This window comes from Hylobates moloch, unplaced genomic scaffold, assembly GCF_009828535.3.
Source record: "Hylobates moloch isolate HMO894 unplaced genomic scaffold, HMol_V3 SCAFFOLD_7, whole genome shotgun sequence".
Classification (NCBI taxonomy): domain Eukaryota; kingdom Metazoa; phylum Chordata; class Mammalia; order Primates; family Hylobatidae; genus Hylobates; species Hylobates moloch.
Window position 1 is genome coordinate 43,832,947 of NW_026652282.1, and position 16,287 is coordinate 43,849,233.

Below are 16,287 nucleotides of genomic sequence, written 5' to 3' on the forward strand. Positions count from 1 at the left end.
TTTTTTTTTTTTTTTTTTGAGACAAGGTCTCATTCTATTGCCCAGGCTGGAGTGCAGTGGCAGGATCATAGCTCACGGCAGCCTCAACGTCCTGGACTCAAGTGATCCTCCCACTTCAGCCTCCTGAGTAGATGGGTCCACAGATGCATGCCACCATGCCCGGCTAATTTTTGTATTTTTTGTAGAGGTGGGATTTCATCATGTTGCCCAGGCTGGTCTCGAACTCCTGGGCTCAAGCGATCCGCCGGCCTCGGTCTCCCAAAGTGCTGAGATTACAGGCATGAGCCACCAAGCCCGACACTCACTTCTCTTTTAAGGCCCAGCAAGAAGGCCGGCAAGCCTTTCCAGGACCCCACCCTATCCCTCTTCCTCCTTTGAAATTCCACACTACTTCCCTCCCCTCCAGCGTTGGGGAGAGGCGGCAGATCTATCCCCTCCTCCCGGATTGGTGAGCTCGTCTGACCTTCAAGATCCACGCCCATTTACCCTCACCATCTATTGGCCTTATCACCTATTGGCTTATCAGTCACTTCTAAGACCCACCTCCTCGTCGCTTCTGTGGCTCTTGCGCTCCGCTGATTCGCCACTGCGCAAGTCCCCCGATATTCCCTCCCTTTATTGGTTGCTCTGCTTCTCTCCCCCCACCTTTCCGCCGAGTTGCCCTTCTACCTCCCTCCCATTGGCTCTTCATTCTGTCCATCTTGAAGCACCATTCTTCTTTTCTCCATTCATTGGCTAGTTTTTCAGCTCTTAGCAGGGACTTCTGCCTCTTGATTGGCTCCTTCAAACTTCAGTCCTTACTTGCCCCAGTAAACGCCTTACGTACTCTCTACCCCTGACTCTTATTGGTTCACTGACCCGCTCGTCTCCTTTCTTGTACCCTCCTTGGCCGCACCGCTCGCCGGTCACTCACCAGACTACATCTGATTGGAGAAGGAGGTGGGTGCACCCTGCGGGCCGTAGCCTTGCTGCCCATAGTCGCCCTGAGGCCCGTAGCCACTGCCACCGCCGCCGGCTGGTTGACCGTAGTCAGGCTGGTAGCCGCCCTGAGGCCCGTAGGAATCCTGGGGCCCGTACCCGCCGGGGCCCTGCCCGTAGCCTGCATCGCCGTAGGCGTCCCCGGGTGCCGGTTGTTTCTCGGGGGCGCCGGGAGGCGCGCGCAGGAACGGGGCGGCCCAGCCTGTCTCCTTAAACACGAACCACAAGTTGCCGACCCAGAGCACCAGGTTCAGGAAGCCGAACACCTGCAGGGAGACAAGGCTTGGCTGTGGTACCCCGCCCATTGCCTTGGCGGCCCTGCGTGCAGGAATGAGAATGCGGGGAATGAATCCGTAGGCTCCGCAGGGTGGGGGTTTCTGAAACTCAGACTCTCTGAGTCCCAGTGCGAGAACGTCGATGTGCAGAAAAATCACCTCTGGCCGAGTGGGCGTGTTAGAAGAATTTGAAGCCCTGGGGATGCTGCGATCTATCAGTATTACATATACAATTATTTACATATTTGCACATATACACATTATATACACATTTATGCATGTATAAAATGTAAATTTGTAATATATTCATAGTAAAATGTAAGGATACAAACTTATTAAATATAGCTATACCACTAACATGCATCTAAATACATAAATGTAGATACAAATATATGTATAAGTGCACATGTATAAGATATATGAAACTTGCATTTTTTTTTTTTTTTTGAGATGGAGTTTCACTCTTGTTGCCCAGGTGGGAGTGCAATGGCACGATCTCGGCTCACCACAACCTTCGCCTCCCGGGTTCAAGCAATTCTCCTGCCTCAGCCTCCCGAGTAGCTGGGATTACAGGCATGTACCACCACACCCGGCTGATTTTGTATTTTTAGTAGAGATGGGGTTTCTCCATGTTGGTCAGGCTGGTCTTGAACTCCCGACCTCAGGTGATCCGCCCACCTCGGCCTCCCATAGTGCTGGGATTACTGGCGTGAGCCACCACGCCCGGCCACATAAAGTAATTTTAAGACATAAAACACTTTGTGTACCTTTCCTTATATGCCATGCCCTCTTCTAAGAGCTTTACATGTTATAAGTTCAATTAAAATTCAGTTTTGGGCAGGAAATACTATCTCCATTTTATGGTTGAGGAAACTGAGGCCCTAGAGGCTAAGTTACCTGAAGTCTCACATCCAGCAAGTGACAGGAAAGAAAAGTTGTAATCTTAGCATCTGTAACCCTTGTATATGACTTACCTTGTGCCAGGCCCTTTTCTGAGCACTCCGTATTCTTAGTTCACTAAATACTCAACTTTGGAGCAGGACCCATTATTAGTCTTCGATTATACATGCTCAACTGAACCCTGAGAGGCTGTGACTAGTTTCAGGTCAGGGAGCTTGCAAGAGGTAGAGCTGGGATTTGAGCGCAGACAGTCTGACTCCAGCTGGTAGGGGGCATCCAAGTGGGGAAACATTTCAAGTTTTTCCTTCATTTTGCACGTGAGGAAACGGAGGTCCCAAGAGGGTGCTGAGTTGCTCATTTTACATGTCTAGGCTGGGTCTGGGATCCAGGTCTCCCAAACCTGTCATGTTCCCCCTTTGGGGACAACCTGTGGTGTCACAGTGGTTACAATTGCTAGCTCATCGTTCAATGTTGTTGTTGGCACGCGTTCTTCAGGCACACCCCTTGGATCTCCCCTGACTCTCCTCTTATTCTCCCACTCCACCACTCCCCATGCCGGACTGTACTGTTTTCCACTCTCCCTCCTCCAGCCAGCACCCAGGGCTTACCACCGAGGTGTTGAGTCCTGAGGTCACAGGGTCTCTCAGCTCCTTGCATGTGTTCCCTGTCTGGCGGCAGACAGGCATCTCCTTGATAATGTTCTCTGGGTCTGTGGCCATCTTCACATCTGACAGCCCCTTGGCCCACGCTGATGAGCTAACTAGCCACATGAAGGCGAACACAGCCGTGGCCAGAAAGTCCTAAGGCAGGCAGGGGTGAGGAAGACAGCACTGTGAGTGGACTGCTTCACGCTAGGTCCTGGGGCCTCCTTGGATCACAGACTTTCTTGGGGGGGTCCCCCAGAAGAGGCCTGTCTCTCCCTTGCCTTTTCAGCTCTCAAGCCCACAACACTTTCACCTGAAGGTGGCCCTCCCAGCTTGAGCTTGTGTGTGTACATGACACAGAGGATGTGGGAGTGTGATTGTGATATGTGGCTGTGGGTGTTGGGGGGAGGGGAACTCTGTGGGATGATTTCCGAATCTGTGGAAAGTAATGTGTCTTTCCACTTTTGTCTGCATGTGGGAATTTTTGTCATTTTGTGTCTAGGCTGAGGGTATGTGAGTACAGTAGTGTAGGAATCAGTGTGTCTGTGTGGCATGATGACAGGCATGACTGTCACAGTGAACCTCTGTGGGCCTCTTCCTTTGATCTAGGCTGTGTGGTTGTGTGAGAGCGGGAAGGTTCTCAGGTGTGGGCCTGTCTGGGATTCTGCATGGGCTGTATGTCTCCGTGAGTCTATGACTCTGTGTCCCTGATGCCTGGTGTGGATTAATAGCAGTGGCAGCTATATGTGTGGCTGTTATGGTGGCTGTTTGCATGTGGGCCTGTCTGGGATTTGATGTGGTCTGTGAGCATGGCTGTGTCCCTGAGGTTCCGTGTCCCCATGGTCCCTACATGCAAGTGGCTGTGGGGACTCACCAGCATGGGCCCTTTGTTATTCTCTCGGTACTTGTTCTGCAGGAAGATGTAGGTGGCCAGAGCCCCCATGGAGTAGAGGAAGGCAAACACGGCCACGGTGACAAAGAATTCAGCTGACGAGGAGTAGTCCCCAACTAAGAAGACCTTGGTGGTGCCCCCTCGGCAGGTGGGTGCATCAAAGTACACTTGGTGCAGCCTGCAAACAGAGGTGGGCAGGTGTGGCCCAGCCCCTAAGAACCCCCTCAACCCTCCAGCCCAATCATGGGTCCCCCCAATTCTGACAAGGCCCCAGGAAGAGGAAGAAATAACCATTCATCGAGCACCTACTATGTACCAGTCACATTTCACTGATTGCTCAAAACATCCTGGTGAGATAGGTGTTATTCATCCCTCACTCCAACCCAAGCACTCTGGCCTCTTGATTATTTCGAGAACTTGCCAGGCATCCTCCCTCCCTAGGATCTTTGTACTGGCTGTTCCCTTTGCCAGGAATGCTTTTCCCTTAGATAGCTTCGGGTCTTACTCCCTCATCTCCTTTTTTTTTTTTTTCCCCGTCTCTAGTTAGAGTTTTTTCTTTTTCCCCGGCTGGAGTGCAGTGGCACAATCCCAGCTCACTGCAACCTCTGCCTCCCGGATTCAAGCGATTCTCCTGCCTCAGCCTCCCGAGTAGCTGGGATTACAGGCGTGCGCCACTACGCTCAGCTAATTTTTGTACTTTTAATAGAGACGGGGTTTCACCATGTTGGCCAGGATGGTCTTGATCTCTTGACCTTGTGATCCGCCCACCTTGGCCTCCCAGAGTGCTGGGATTACAGGTGTGAGCCACCGCGCCCGGCCTCCCTCATCTCCTTGAAGCTTTGCTCAACTGTCACCTTCTCATTGAGATCTTCCCTGATCTCCCTACTTAAAATTAAATTGAAACATTCTCTCAACCAGCGCTTCTTAGCCTGGCTTCCTTGCTCCACTTTTCACGATAGTAGTGGTACCCATCTGATGTACCAGGTATTTTATTTTTTTTTATCTTGGTTTTTGCTGTAACTACAAGAGGGCAGGGCTTTTTCCTCTGTTTTCACCGCTGTTTATCTCCAGGCCCTGGAACAGTGCTGGCACCTAGCAGACACTCAAGGAATGTTTATCAAATGAAATGTACAGAGGTGGAAACAGAGGCTCAGGGAAGTGCATTAACTTGCCTAAAGTCACACAGCTGGCAAGGGAATGTCAGAGTTGGGATCTGAACTTTGTTTTCTCCCTACCTCATGTTGACTTTTCTCCCCCACCCCAGTTCAGGTCCCTGAGAGAAAAAAATGTATGCATAGCAGAGGAGAGGCCAGCGACTAGACAACAGGAAAAGACAGAAAGAAAGGAGGGTAAAGGGATCTTGGAACAGGGTGTATGTATGTGAGGGAAGAGGGGAGGTGTCCTGGGACTAAGGCCTTTCTTGTGGTGTGATGGAGGAGAGGTGGGGGTTGTAGAGAGAAAATGTCTGTGGGAGAAGTACTGGAGCACAGTCTCAGATTGGAGACCAGGATCTTGAGACTGAGTAAATGGTGCCAATGCCTTTGTGTAGCAAAGGCCCTGAGGGAAGAGGCTTGCACTTATTAATCACCTACTAAGCAGTTTACATAATTCTCTCATTAATGACAACCTCCAGCAATTCTCTAAAGAAGGCGTTATTAGACCCTTTTTACAGATGAATAAACAGAGGCTTAGCAAGGTTGTTACTTGCCCAAGGTTGTACAGCTCCTAAGTGATGGAGCTAGGAGTTGCATCTGGGTTTGAGTTTCTGCTTCTAGTGGGCTGGGTCAGGAGAGGGGGTCCCTAAGAGGGAATGAGAGGTCCTTGGGTATTAGGGCAGTTTGGCAGGGATTTTGCTCAGGGGGACCTAGGGCCGAGACTATTTTTCTGGGGGACTTGTGGGCTAGAGCCTTAGGACCCAAAGTTCTAGACATGGGAGGCGTGGGGAGGGGGCACAGGGGATGGTTGTGGTCTTGTGGATCCCCAAAGGGCCAGCTCTAAGCAGTGTCCCATGCTGCCAGCTTCCCCTCCTTCCCCAAACTCTTTTCTCCCTTGCCTATGCGGACCCATGGATACCTGGCTGCCCCTCTGCCTCTCAGGCCACACTTTCCCGGCATCTCCTCTCTTTTCCATCATTGCTCAGGGCCTGTGCTAGGTTTTCTTTTACTTTCACTCTTCCATCTCCCCACTGGGTGATCTCTTGAGCCTACATTTACCCTCAGTGCTCGAAGACCCCCAGTTTCCAACTCAATCCCTGTCCTCTTTCCTGAGTCCCTTAAATTTATTTTACTTATTGAACAAACACTGATGGAGCACTTATTGTGTGCCAGGCACTGTGCTAAGCACCTGATGAGTATTAACTCATTGAATGCTAACCACGACCCTGTGAGGTAGATATTATTAGTATTCCTTTTTACAGATGAGGAAATTGAGACCCAGAGTGGTTATGTAATTTGGCCAAATATTGGGGGAGTCTCAGAAACCTGTGCGGGGATTGTGTCTGTGGGTCTCTGTCATCCCACCCTGCAGGAGGTAAACATCGTTGTGAGGGTAGCGCCCATGCCAGCCGTGCTCATTCTTGTGCACCTAGCACCCAGTGTAGTGCCCGGCACACAGTGTGAGCTCAATAAATGTCAGAAATGTTTAATTGGGTTTAATTTTTCCCTATATCTAAGCAGCGTCCCTCATTATTCTATTATCTACCATAAAACCCTACATGAGGATCCCCTCCTTGAGTTTCTCTCAGTCTGCTATTATCCTCTTTGTTAATTTATTTGTTATAACGTAGGCTCCATGAAGGTAAGGAGTTGGGTCTGGTTTTTCTTTTGAGATGGAGTTTCGCTCTTGTTGCCCAGGCTGGAGTGCAATGGTGCGATTTCGGCTCCCAGGTTCAAGTGATTCTCCTGCCTCAGCCTCCTGAGTAGCCGGGGTTACAGGCATGCACGACCATGCCTGGCTAATTTTGTATTTTTAGTAGAGACGGGGTTTCTCCATGTTGGTCAGGCTGGTCTCGAACTCCTGACCTCAGGTGATCCGCCCACCTCGGCCTCCCAAAGTGCTGGGATTACAGGCGTGAGCCACTGTGCCTGGCGGGAGTTGGGTCTGTTTTAGTTACTCTCATGCTTCCAGCACTTTGAGTAGTATGAGATATACAATAAGTTCTCAAAAATATGTATAGAATGAACGAATGGGGATTAAATAATAATATTGGCTAACGTTAATTGAGTACCTACTGGGTTATGTATATACACCTGTCTTACTTTTGTATCTTGTTTATTGCCTGTCCCTTACCCCTTCGCTGGAACAGAGCCAGAGGGCCACAGCCTATGTCTGCCTTGCTCACCACATAGTCCTAGAGTCCAGAGCAGTGCCGGGTACAAGGCAGGTGCTCAGTGATCCCAGTGGATGTGGCCTCTTGAGGTGGGAGCTGGGCAGGAGCTACTTGTGGGGGGAGGTATTGGCCGGTTCCACCCTGCCCCTTCCTCTCCCAGGTCTGTTGGTATCCCAGGGTGGGAGCACACCTGAAGGGGTACTCGAACTCGACCTCGATGCTGAGGTCACTCTCGGTCTTGTTGGCACAATCCACGCTCAGCTGGAGCTCCCCACTGTAGCTGCCGCATGTGGCAAAGGCGAAGATGGCGAAGACCTTGGGCACCAGGGATGGGGATGGCCACAGTGAACCTGTGTGCATGTGGGAGGGAGGTGCCCTCCTCTGGACAGATCGGGGGCCCAGCACAGGCAGCAGCAGATGGAGCAGTCCCCACCCCCACCCCCTAATCAGGGCTCATCGGGACCAAGGGCAAGCTGATTACAAGGGTATGGCTGTCTCTTCCTGTTTCTCTCTCTCTTTGTGTCTCTCTCTGTCTCTGCCTTTCCATGCTGACCTCCGTCTTCTCTGTTTGTCTCTGTTGTTCTCTGTGTATCTCACTATGTCTCTGTTTCTCTCGGTATCTCTGTTTCTCTATGTGTCTTTGTCTTTCTCAGATGTCTCTTTGTCTCTCTGTGTCTCTGATCCTCACTGCCTCTGCCTGTCTGATCTGTCGGTGTCTCTTTTTATCTCTTTTTTCTCTGTCTGTGTAAGTGTATGCCTGTATGTCTGTGTCTTTCTGTTTCTTGGTCTGCTTGTCTCTGTCTCTCTGTCCTGTCTCTCACTTGGTCTCCGGATGTTTCTCTCTCTGTCTCCCTCTTGCTTCTCTCTGTGTGTTGGTTTCTCTTTTTTCTGAGTATCTCTTTCTCTCTGTGTCTCTCTCTCCCCCACCCTGTTTTCCTGCCTCTCTCCCTACGTCTGTTTCTCTTTGCATCTGTTTTCTGTGTCTCCTTTTTCTTTGTTTCTGTTTGTCTCTTCTCTCTTATCTCTGTATCTCTTCTCATCTCCATATTTCTTTTTTTCTCAGTATTTCCATCTCTGTCTTTATCATTCCCTGTCCCTCATTCTCTCTGTCACCTTCACTGTCTCTGGGTTTCTCTGACTTTGCATCTCTCACCCAGCATCTGCTACAGGCTCCACCTCCCCCACCCCTCCCTCACTTCAGGAGAGGAGGTAGGACGTCACAATCTCCCACTTCACAACAGGGGTACCCTCAGCCCTATGTGACGTCACAGCTCATCTGTTTTCTGGCTTCAGACCCCTGAAACCTCACCCTGGAGCCCAATTCCCCCATCCCCTACAACCCCCGCACTCATCCCTGGCTACCCGCCCCTATTCCACCCCTGCTCTTCTGGACCCTATGACCTCCCTCTCTCTCTGCACTCTCCCCCAACAGCCTGGACCACACTCACCCATTGCAGCACCTTCACAAAACCGAGGGGCTCCTTGACCACCCGGAACTGACCCCCAGCCACCAGCTGAGGAGAGAAACAGCGGGGAAGGGGTGGGGTTGTTGGAGGTAGAGGGAGGTGAGCGGCAAGGCTGCCCGTCAATGACCCCTGGGGATGGAGCATGTGACCTCGGGGAGGGGGTGAGAAGGAGAAAGTGACACCTTAGGGAAGGTGTGAGCCCCAGGGTCCAAGGACTGGTGGCAAGGTCTGAAGAGATGGTGAGTCAGATGGCAGAGGAGGTCGGGGGTGAGGGAGATGGGGATGAGGTCAGGACTAGTTAACGAGGGGGAGCAGGTTTGAAACGTAAAGGCGAGTCAGATGGGGAAGGGGTTCGGGTGGAGAATGGGGATGGAGTGGGGTGCATTCGGGTGGGGGGGTTGTGATGGTGAAGGTGAGTCATAACAGGGCAGGAGTCCGTTTGGCTCAGGTGGGGGAAGGGTCTGCAGGGGTAAAGGTGTGTTAGATGGCGGTGGTGGTGGAGGTCTGAGGTGATGGGGATGGGGAAGGGTTGGGACTGATTGGGGGTGAGTTTCTGAGGTGGCGAAGACGACAGAGATGGCGGAGAGGGTCTGGACTGATTAAGGTGCGGGAGGGCTGGGACATGGCTTCAGTCGCTATGTGTTGGGGGTGAGGAGACTGGGGGTTTTGGAAGGAGTAAAGCCGGATTGTCCCCTAGGTATGCTCTGGGGGAAGGGGTGGTCGCCTATGGGGGTACAGTCTCTGTTTGGGAGGGGCGGGTGCCAGCCCTCTCCCCCACCCCCGCCCCCACACCTTCTGTCGCTCTATTTCCTAGCTTATCCGCAGCACCCCCATCTTCCTTCCACTCTCCCCTCCCCTTGTCCCTTGTCCTCACTCCAGCCCCCAGGCCCCTATTCCTCCCCTCGCGGTCGCCAGTAATGAACGGGGCTCTGGGGGCCCCCGCTGCGGCAGTGAGGACGGCCCTCGCTGCGGCAAAGAGCGCACTCCTTTTCTCCACCTCCCCCTTCCTCCCCTTCACCTGCCGCAGACCCCCAGCCCCAGCGCCGGGGACCGGGTCTCCGCTGCCAGACCCGGGCCACCACCTCCCAGAGTCGGCTGGCCTGAGCGACCCGGCCTAGGCAGCCGGGCGGCGGCGGGCTCTGTCCACGGTGCTGGAGCGCATACCTGATTCACCACGTCCATGTCCGCCAGCAGCAGCATCAGCAATGCAGGGGGCGGGAGGCTCGGCTAGCAAGGGCGGCGCGGGGCGCGGCGGGGGCGGCGCGCGCTCGTTGGAACAGCCCAGGCGGCTGCAGCCCCGCCCCTCGCGCCCCCTCCTTGCCCGCCACGCGCCTGCGCACAGCGGGTTGTACCCCAGTCTCACCGGCAGCCATTCCGGCCCGGAGGCTGGAGCGGTGAGAGCGTACCGGAATATTCCTTGGGAAAACACAGCTCGAGGGCCCGGGAGAGGAGACCTCCCCGCTCGGTCCTACAGTGTGACAACTTTGCCAGGCCCTTTTCTGAGTTTGTTAAACATGTTCACTCATTTAATGCTTACAGAAGTCCTATGTCGTAGGGACTATTAGGCCGTTTTTACAGATGAGGAAAATGATTCCCCAGAGAGCTTAAGTGACTCTCACAAGGTCAGCCAGCTACTAGCTGGCAGTGCCCAGAGTCCCTGCAGTTTAAACACGGTTCAGGGCCTTCCAGGTTCCTTTTTCATAGTCTGTATTTTAAGCACACCGTGAAACTCTCTCCTTCCCCCATCTAGCCATCTCCCTTATTTCTTTCTTCCTCTTTGTCAAATTAATGCCTACTCTAACTCTACCACTTTACCTGCTATTTATTCCTTAGCTCTCTCTTAATTGGAATAACCCTCCTTCCTGTGACTAAAACTAGGCCCATCAAGGTCAATAGTGATGGCTATGATGCAAAATCCAAAATACAGTTGGGGCTTAAGATGCTCAACTTCGGCCAGGCGCGGTGACTCATGCCTGTAATCCCAGCACTTTGGGAGGCCAAGTGGGCAGTGGATCACTTGAAGTCAGGAGTTTGAGACTAGCCTGGCCAACATGGTGAAACCCCATCTCTATTAAAAATACAAAAATTAGCCGGCTATGGTGGCAGGCGCCTGTAATCCCAGCTACTTGGGAGGCTGAGGCAGGAGAATTGCTTGAACCCAGGAGGCGGAGGTTGCACTGAGGCGAGATTGCACCACTGCACTCCAGCCTGGGCAACAGAGCGAGACCTCATCTCATAAACAAAACAAACAAGCAAACAAAAAAACTACTGAGATACTGTTTTTCATCTTTCAGGGTGGTGAGTATCAAAAAGTTTGATAACGTTCCATATTGGTAGGTTGGCCAGAAACAAGCATTCTCATAAATCGCCTGTGAGCCGGGCGCGGTGGCTCACGCTTGTAATCCCAGCACTTTGGGAGGCCGAGGCGGGCGGATCACGAGGTCAGGAGATCGAGACCACGGTGAAACCCCGTCTCTACCAAAAATACAAATAATTAGCCGGGCGTGGTGGCGGGCGCCTGTGGTCCCAGCTACTCGGAGAGGCTGAGGCAGGAGAATGGCGTGAGCCCGGGAGGCGGAGGTTGCAGTGAGCCGAGATCGCGCCACTGCACTCCAGCCTGGGCAACAAGGGCGACACACCGTCTCCAAAAAGCAAACAAACGGAAAAACTCTGATCATCTCAATAGACAGTTCTCTGAAATCTTCCTTTTGTTAGCGGTGTGTGTGTATGTAGCTCCTTAATTGTTTCCATCATTAGGACAACCCTGTAGGTAGCAAGATTGGATATTAACTCTTGTTTTATTGCATCAGTTGTTTATTGATATTGAGTCATAGTTTAAGTGACTTGCCTGAGGTTCATACAGCTAGTTGTATTTCTACCTACTTTTTTTTTGAAAATATTTGTTTGCTCAGGCAGTTATGTACTGGTAATGATATGAATAAAAGCCACTTCAATCCATTGTTCTGCCAAGTATGTTTTACAGGTAATATTTATGAGCCTTTCTTTTGTTAGTTTTTTCCTTTTGTTTTGGGGGAGTTGTCTTAAGGTTTATAACCATAGCAATAAAGAGTTTCAGTTATGTTAGTACTCTTGAGAACTGTGGCTAAATGGTTTCATTTAGACATTTGCCTGTGAAATCCTAAGTCTTACAAACATTGTTATGCTGTAACAGAGTTTTGATGTCTTTAAAGTCATATGTATTATAAATATTTTTATCAGATATTTTATATATACTAGAAACTGTATCTTTAAAATTTAGATTTTTAACTACTTTTGTACTTATTTAGATTTTGTCTACAGCATTTTTGACATGTGCTTTATTTATTTATTTAGAGACGGAGTCTCGCTCTGTTGCCCAGGCTGGAGTGTAATGGTGCAATCTCAGCTCACTGCCACCTTCGCCTCCCCAGTTCAAGTGATTCTCCTGCCTCAGCCTCCCGAGTAGCTGGGACTACAGGCATGTGCCACCATGCCTGGCTAATTTTTCTCGTTTTAATAGAGAGGGGGTTTCACCATGTTGGCCAGGCTGGTCTCGAACTCCTGACCTCAGGTGATCCACCCGACTCGGCCTCCCAAAGTGCTGGGATTACAGGCGTAAGCCACTGCACCCAGCCGGTTACATAGATATTTGCTGTGTAATTATTCTTTGGAGTGTACAAATGTGTATCATATTAAAGCATTTATTGAATGCATGAACACTAGTAACTATAACTTACATAGTGCTTTCTTATCTTATGTGTCAGGCACATAGTACAACGTGGTTTATAGAAATTAATTCTGTTTTAATCCTAAAAAGCAGGTACTGTCAATAGTCCCATTTTACAGACGAGGAGACTAAGACACAGGGAAGTAGTCGCTTTGTGTTAAAATTCTGCCCTTAATGTGTACACTTTTATAGCCTAGAAGATGAATGCCGCCTTAAACGAATGAGTCAAGAAGCCCCTTTCTGTCCGGCGTCTCCACTCCCCACCACACGGGTTGTTCCTTTCTCTCTTGGAAGAGCCCACTGGACTGCAGGTGGAAGAACTACAACTCCCAGCAGCTATTGCAAGCTCAACCTCCGTGCACACTCACCCCAGGCCTCACATCCGGCATGCGCCGTGCTCGCTCACAGAACTACACTTTCCAACTCTCCCCACACGGCCCGTGACACTCTGTGGACCGCGAGCACGCAGCAGGGTTTCTACAGCTGCTCCCCACTTTCTCGGACCCAGTCCTGGACCCAGCCCCCGACTCCGACACGGCTCCACCATGGAGGAGGCGGACCGAATCCTCATCCATTCCCTGCGCCAGGCCGGCACGTAAGGACAGAGCCCCCGCCCACCCCCGAAGCCCACATCCGGGACTCTAAAGCCCAGGACCCCGTTTCCCGGGAACCTTAAAACCCGGGATCCTGACATTCAGGGCTCCAACTCCAGGATCCTAAGACCCTCACCCCCTTACACACACACACACACACACACACACCGCCCTCCCTGACACTGACATCAGAGGCCTCCCAAATCCTTTGACCATGATATTTGGTACACCCAAAGCTCTGGGACCCAGACACCTTGAGACGTTACAACCTTGAAACCTCGAGTACCGGAACCTGTAATCTGGGGAATCTTAACATCAGTACCCTGAGACCCTGTTATCTGGAGACCCTAAGACACCTGTGCCCTAAGAACCAGGGAGTATAAAACCCCAGGACCCTGGCACTCAGGGACTCCCAAAAAATCCCTGGACCAGATACTTGGGATCCTTCAAACTCCAGTTCCCCAAACACCTGGGGCTTAAAAAAACCCAGGATTCTTTTTTTTTTTCCTTTTCCGTGATGGAGTCTCGCTCTGTCGCCTAGGCTGGAGTGCAGTGGCGTGATCTCAGCTCACTGCAGCCTCCACCTCCCAGGTTCAAGTGATTCTCCTGCCTCAGCCTCCCAAGTAGCTGGTATTACAGGCGTGCGCCACCATGCCCGGCTAATTTTTGTATTTTTAGCAGAGACAGGGTTTCACCATGTTGGTCAGGCTGGTCTCCAACTCCTGACCTCAAGTGATCTGCCCACCTCCGCCTCCCAAACTGCTGGGATTACAGGTGTGAGCCACCGTGCCCAGCCAAAAAACCCCAGGATTCTAAAATCTGACATCAGCATTTGGTCACCCTGACGCACGAAGACTCCTCCGTTCAGGGGCCCTAAAAACCCAGGATGCCAACATCTAGGGAGTCTGATTTTTGTATTGCTTGAAACTAGGTGGTCTTGATATTCAGGGATCTTGATACCCAGGGACCCTGACATTTGGAACTTCTGAAAACAGCAGCCTCCTTAACTCTAGTCTTCTCAAAACTCTAGCAGCTCAATATGTATGCAAAGAACATACTATCTGGGAACCAAGAAACCCAGAGATTGTGCCACCTGGACCCTTTCACCTTCCCAGACTCCCAAATTTTGATATTTTTCTAAACTGAGTTCTCTTCCACCCACTGTTCTCCTACTCCAAGATCTTAGGTCCTGAGCACTTCCCTAGTTCCTCGTTTTCCAAATGGAAGTCACAGTCACCAACATCCAGGATCTGTCTGAACTGTAGGCATCCTCCCTGCCCCTACCCTGGTGCTAGTGTTTCCAAAAGGCTGCAGGGCTCAGCCTGATCCCTGTTGCCTGACTATTCCTGCGATCAAGCCGGTCCCCTTCTTCAGGGCAGTTCCTCCAGATGTGCAGACCTTGCGCGCCTTCACCACTGAGCTGGTTGTAGAGGCTGTGGTCCGCTGCCTGCGTGTGATCAACCCTGCCGTGGGCTCTGGCCTCAGCCCCCTGCTGCCTCTTGCCATGTCTGCCCGGTTCCGCCTGGCCATGAGCCTGGCTCAGGCCTGCATGGTGAGTGGCCCTCCTCCTAATGCTCACATCCTCTTCCTTCCTCTTTTACAAAGTAACCAAGCTCCTTTGCAACACTTGCCTTTCCTCTGCAACACTTACCTTTCCTCTGCAACACTTGCCTTTCCTCTGCAACACTTGCCTTTCCTCTGCAACACTTGCCTTTCCTCTGTCACTTTTCCTGTGGCTTAGTTTTCATTAGTGGTTAAGGCTGCTGACTGTACGGTCAAACTGCCTGAGTAGTTTAGATCCTAGCCCCACCACTTGGTAACTGTGTGACCCTAACCCTTCTGGGCCCCAGTTTTCCTATTTGTGAAATGGAGATGATAAATGTAGGGCTGTTATGAGGAGGAAATGAGTTTATCCAGTTTGCACCTGGGCTGCTCCTGGCTTCTATGTTTTAAATTTAGCTGCAAAATACCACCCCCACCCCATAGTATCCATTTCCTAGTTCCAGAAAATACTCTGTCTGGGTCATATACTCCTAAACTAATCGCTGTGATTGGCCCAGTCTGGATGACATGGTCATTCCTTTTTTTTTTTTTTTTGACGGACTCTCACTTTGTCGCCCAAGCTGGAGTGCAGTGGTGCAATCTTGGCGCACTGCAACCTTTGCCTCCTGGGTTCAAGTGATTCTCCTGCCTCAGCCTCCCGAGTAGCTGGGACTATAGGCATGTGCCACCACATCCAACTAATTTTTTTTTTTTTTTTTTGAGACGGAGTCTCGCTCTGTCGCCCAGGCTGGAGTGCGGTGGCACGATCTCGGCTCACTGCAAGCTCCGCCTCCCGGGTTCACGCCATTCTCCTGCCTCAGCCTCTCTGAGTAGCTGGGACTACAGGTGCCCGCCACCACGCCCGGCTAATTTTTTGTATTTTTAGTAGATACGGGGTTTCACCGTGGTCTCGATCTCCTGACCTCATGATCCACCCGCCTCGGCCTCCCAAAGTGCTGGGATTACAAGCGTGAGCCACCGTGCCCGGCCACATCCAACTAATTTTTGTGTTTTTAGTAGAGACGGGGTTTCACCATGTTGGCCAGGATGGTTTTAATCTCTTGACCTCATGATCCACCTGCCTTGGCCTCCCAAAGTGCTGGGATTACCGGACTGAGCCACTGTGCCCAGCCTTTTCTTTTCTTTTTTTCTTTTTTTTTTTTTTTTTTTTTTTTCTTGAGACAGAGTCTCGCTCTGTTGCCCAGGCTGGAGTGCAGTGGCACGATCTCCGCTTACTGCAACCTCCACCTCCCAGGTTCAAGCAATTCTCCCTGCCTCAGCCTCCCTGAGTAGCTGGGATTATAGGCATTCGCCACCACGCCCATCTAATTTTTTTTTTTTTTTTTGTAGTTTTAGTAGAGATGGGGTTTTGCCATATTGGCTAGGGTGGTCATGAACTCCTGACCTCATGTGATCCTCCCACCTCGGCCTCCCAAAGTGCTGGGATTACAGGTGTGAGCCACTGGGCCGGGCCAGGGCTGTTTATAATAGGATAAAGAATGGACACTCCCAAAGTGCTCATTGTTGGTAGCCTGTTTAAATAAACTCTGATACTATGCCGCTGTCATTATAATAACATGGAACTATGGAATGATTGCCAAGATATTTAGTTAAGTAAAAAATGCAAGGTGTCAAACTGTGTGATAATTGTGTACAAAGAGAAGAGAAGGGTTATATCAGACAGAGAATAGCTAACGTTTAAATTGTGGCTGTTTTCTGTCAAGTACTCTTTAGAGAACTTCGCCTTTATTACTCACTTAAATTCTTACTGTAACCCTATGTGACAGGTACGACAACTATCTTCATTTTACAGCTGAATAAACTAAGAGGCAGAGAGGAATTTTCCTAAGTTCACACAGCTGGTAAATTGGTAGAACCAGGATATGAACCCAGGAAGTCTGGCTCCAGCACCTGTTACTCTTAGCCAATGTGCTAACTTATCAGTACACCATCTTTTTTTTTC

General features: G+C 50.9%; 2 protein-coding genes across 2 annotated transcripts in view; one reads left to right on the plus strand and one right to left on the minus strand.

Annotated features, from left to right (window-relative positions):
- Window positions 1-9,781, minus strand: part of SYP (synaptophysin) — an 11,392-nt gene extending 1,611 nt beyond the window's left edge. The window contains exons 1-6 of the mRNA XM_032756953.2: window positions 9,648-9,781; window positions 8,466-8,531; window positions 7,208-7,332; window positions 3,672-3,867; window positions 2,762-2,953; window positions 914-1,244 (exon numbers count right to left, since the gene is read on the minus strand). Of these exons, the coding sequence (XP_032612844.1) occupies window positions 918-1,244; window positions 2,762-2,953; window positions 3,672-3,867; window positions 7,208-7,332; window positions 8,466-8,531; window positions 9,648-9,683 (942 nt within the window). The 5' untranslated portion in view covers window positions 9,684-9,781 and the 3' untranslated portion in view covers window positions 914-917. The remainder of the gene's footprint in view (window positions 1-913; window positions 1,245-2,761; window positions 2,954-3,671; window positions 3,868-7,207; window positions 7,333-8,465; window positions 8,532-9,647) is intronic.
- A 2,780-nt stretch (window positions 9,782-12,561) lies between these two features.
- The window catches only part of CCDC22 (coiled-coil domain containing 22), a 54,491-nt gene continuing 50,765 nt past the window's right edge, over window positions 12,562-16,287 (plus strand). Inside the window, exons 1-2 of the mRNA XM_032756949.2 lie at window positions 12,562-12,784; window positions 14,157-14,334. Of these exons, the coding sequence (XP_032612840.1) occupies window positions 12,735-12,784; window positions 14,157-14,334 (228 nt within the window). The 5' untranslated portion in view covers window positions 12,562-12,734. The remainder of the gene's footprint in view (window positions 12,785-14,156; window positions 14,335-16,287) is intronic.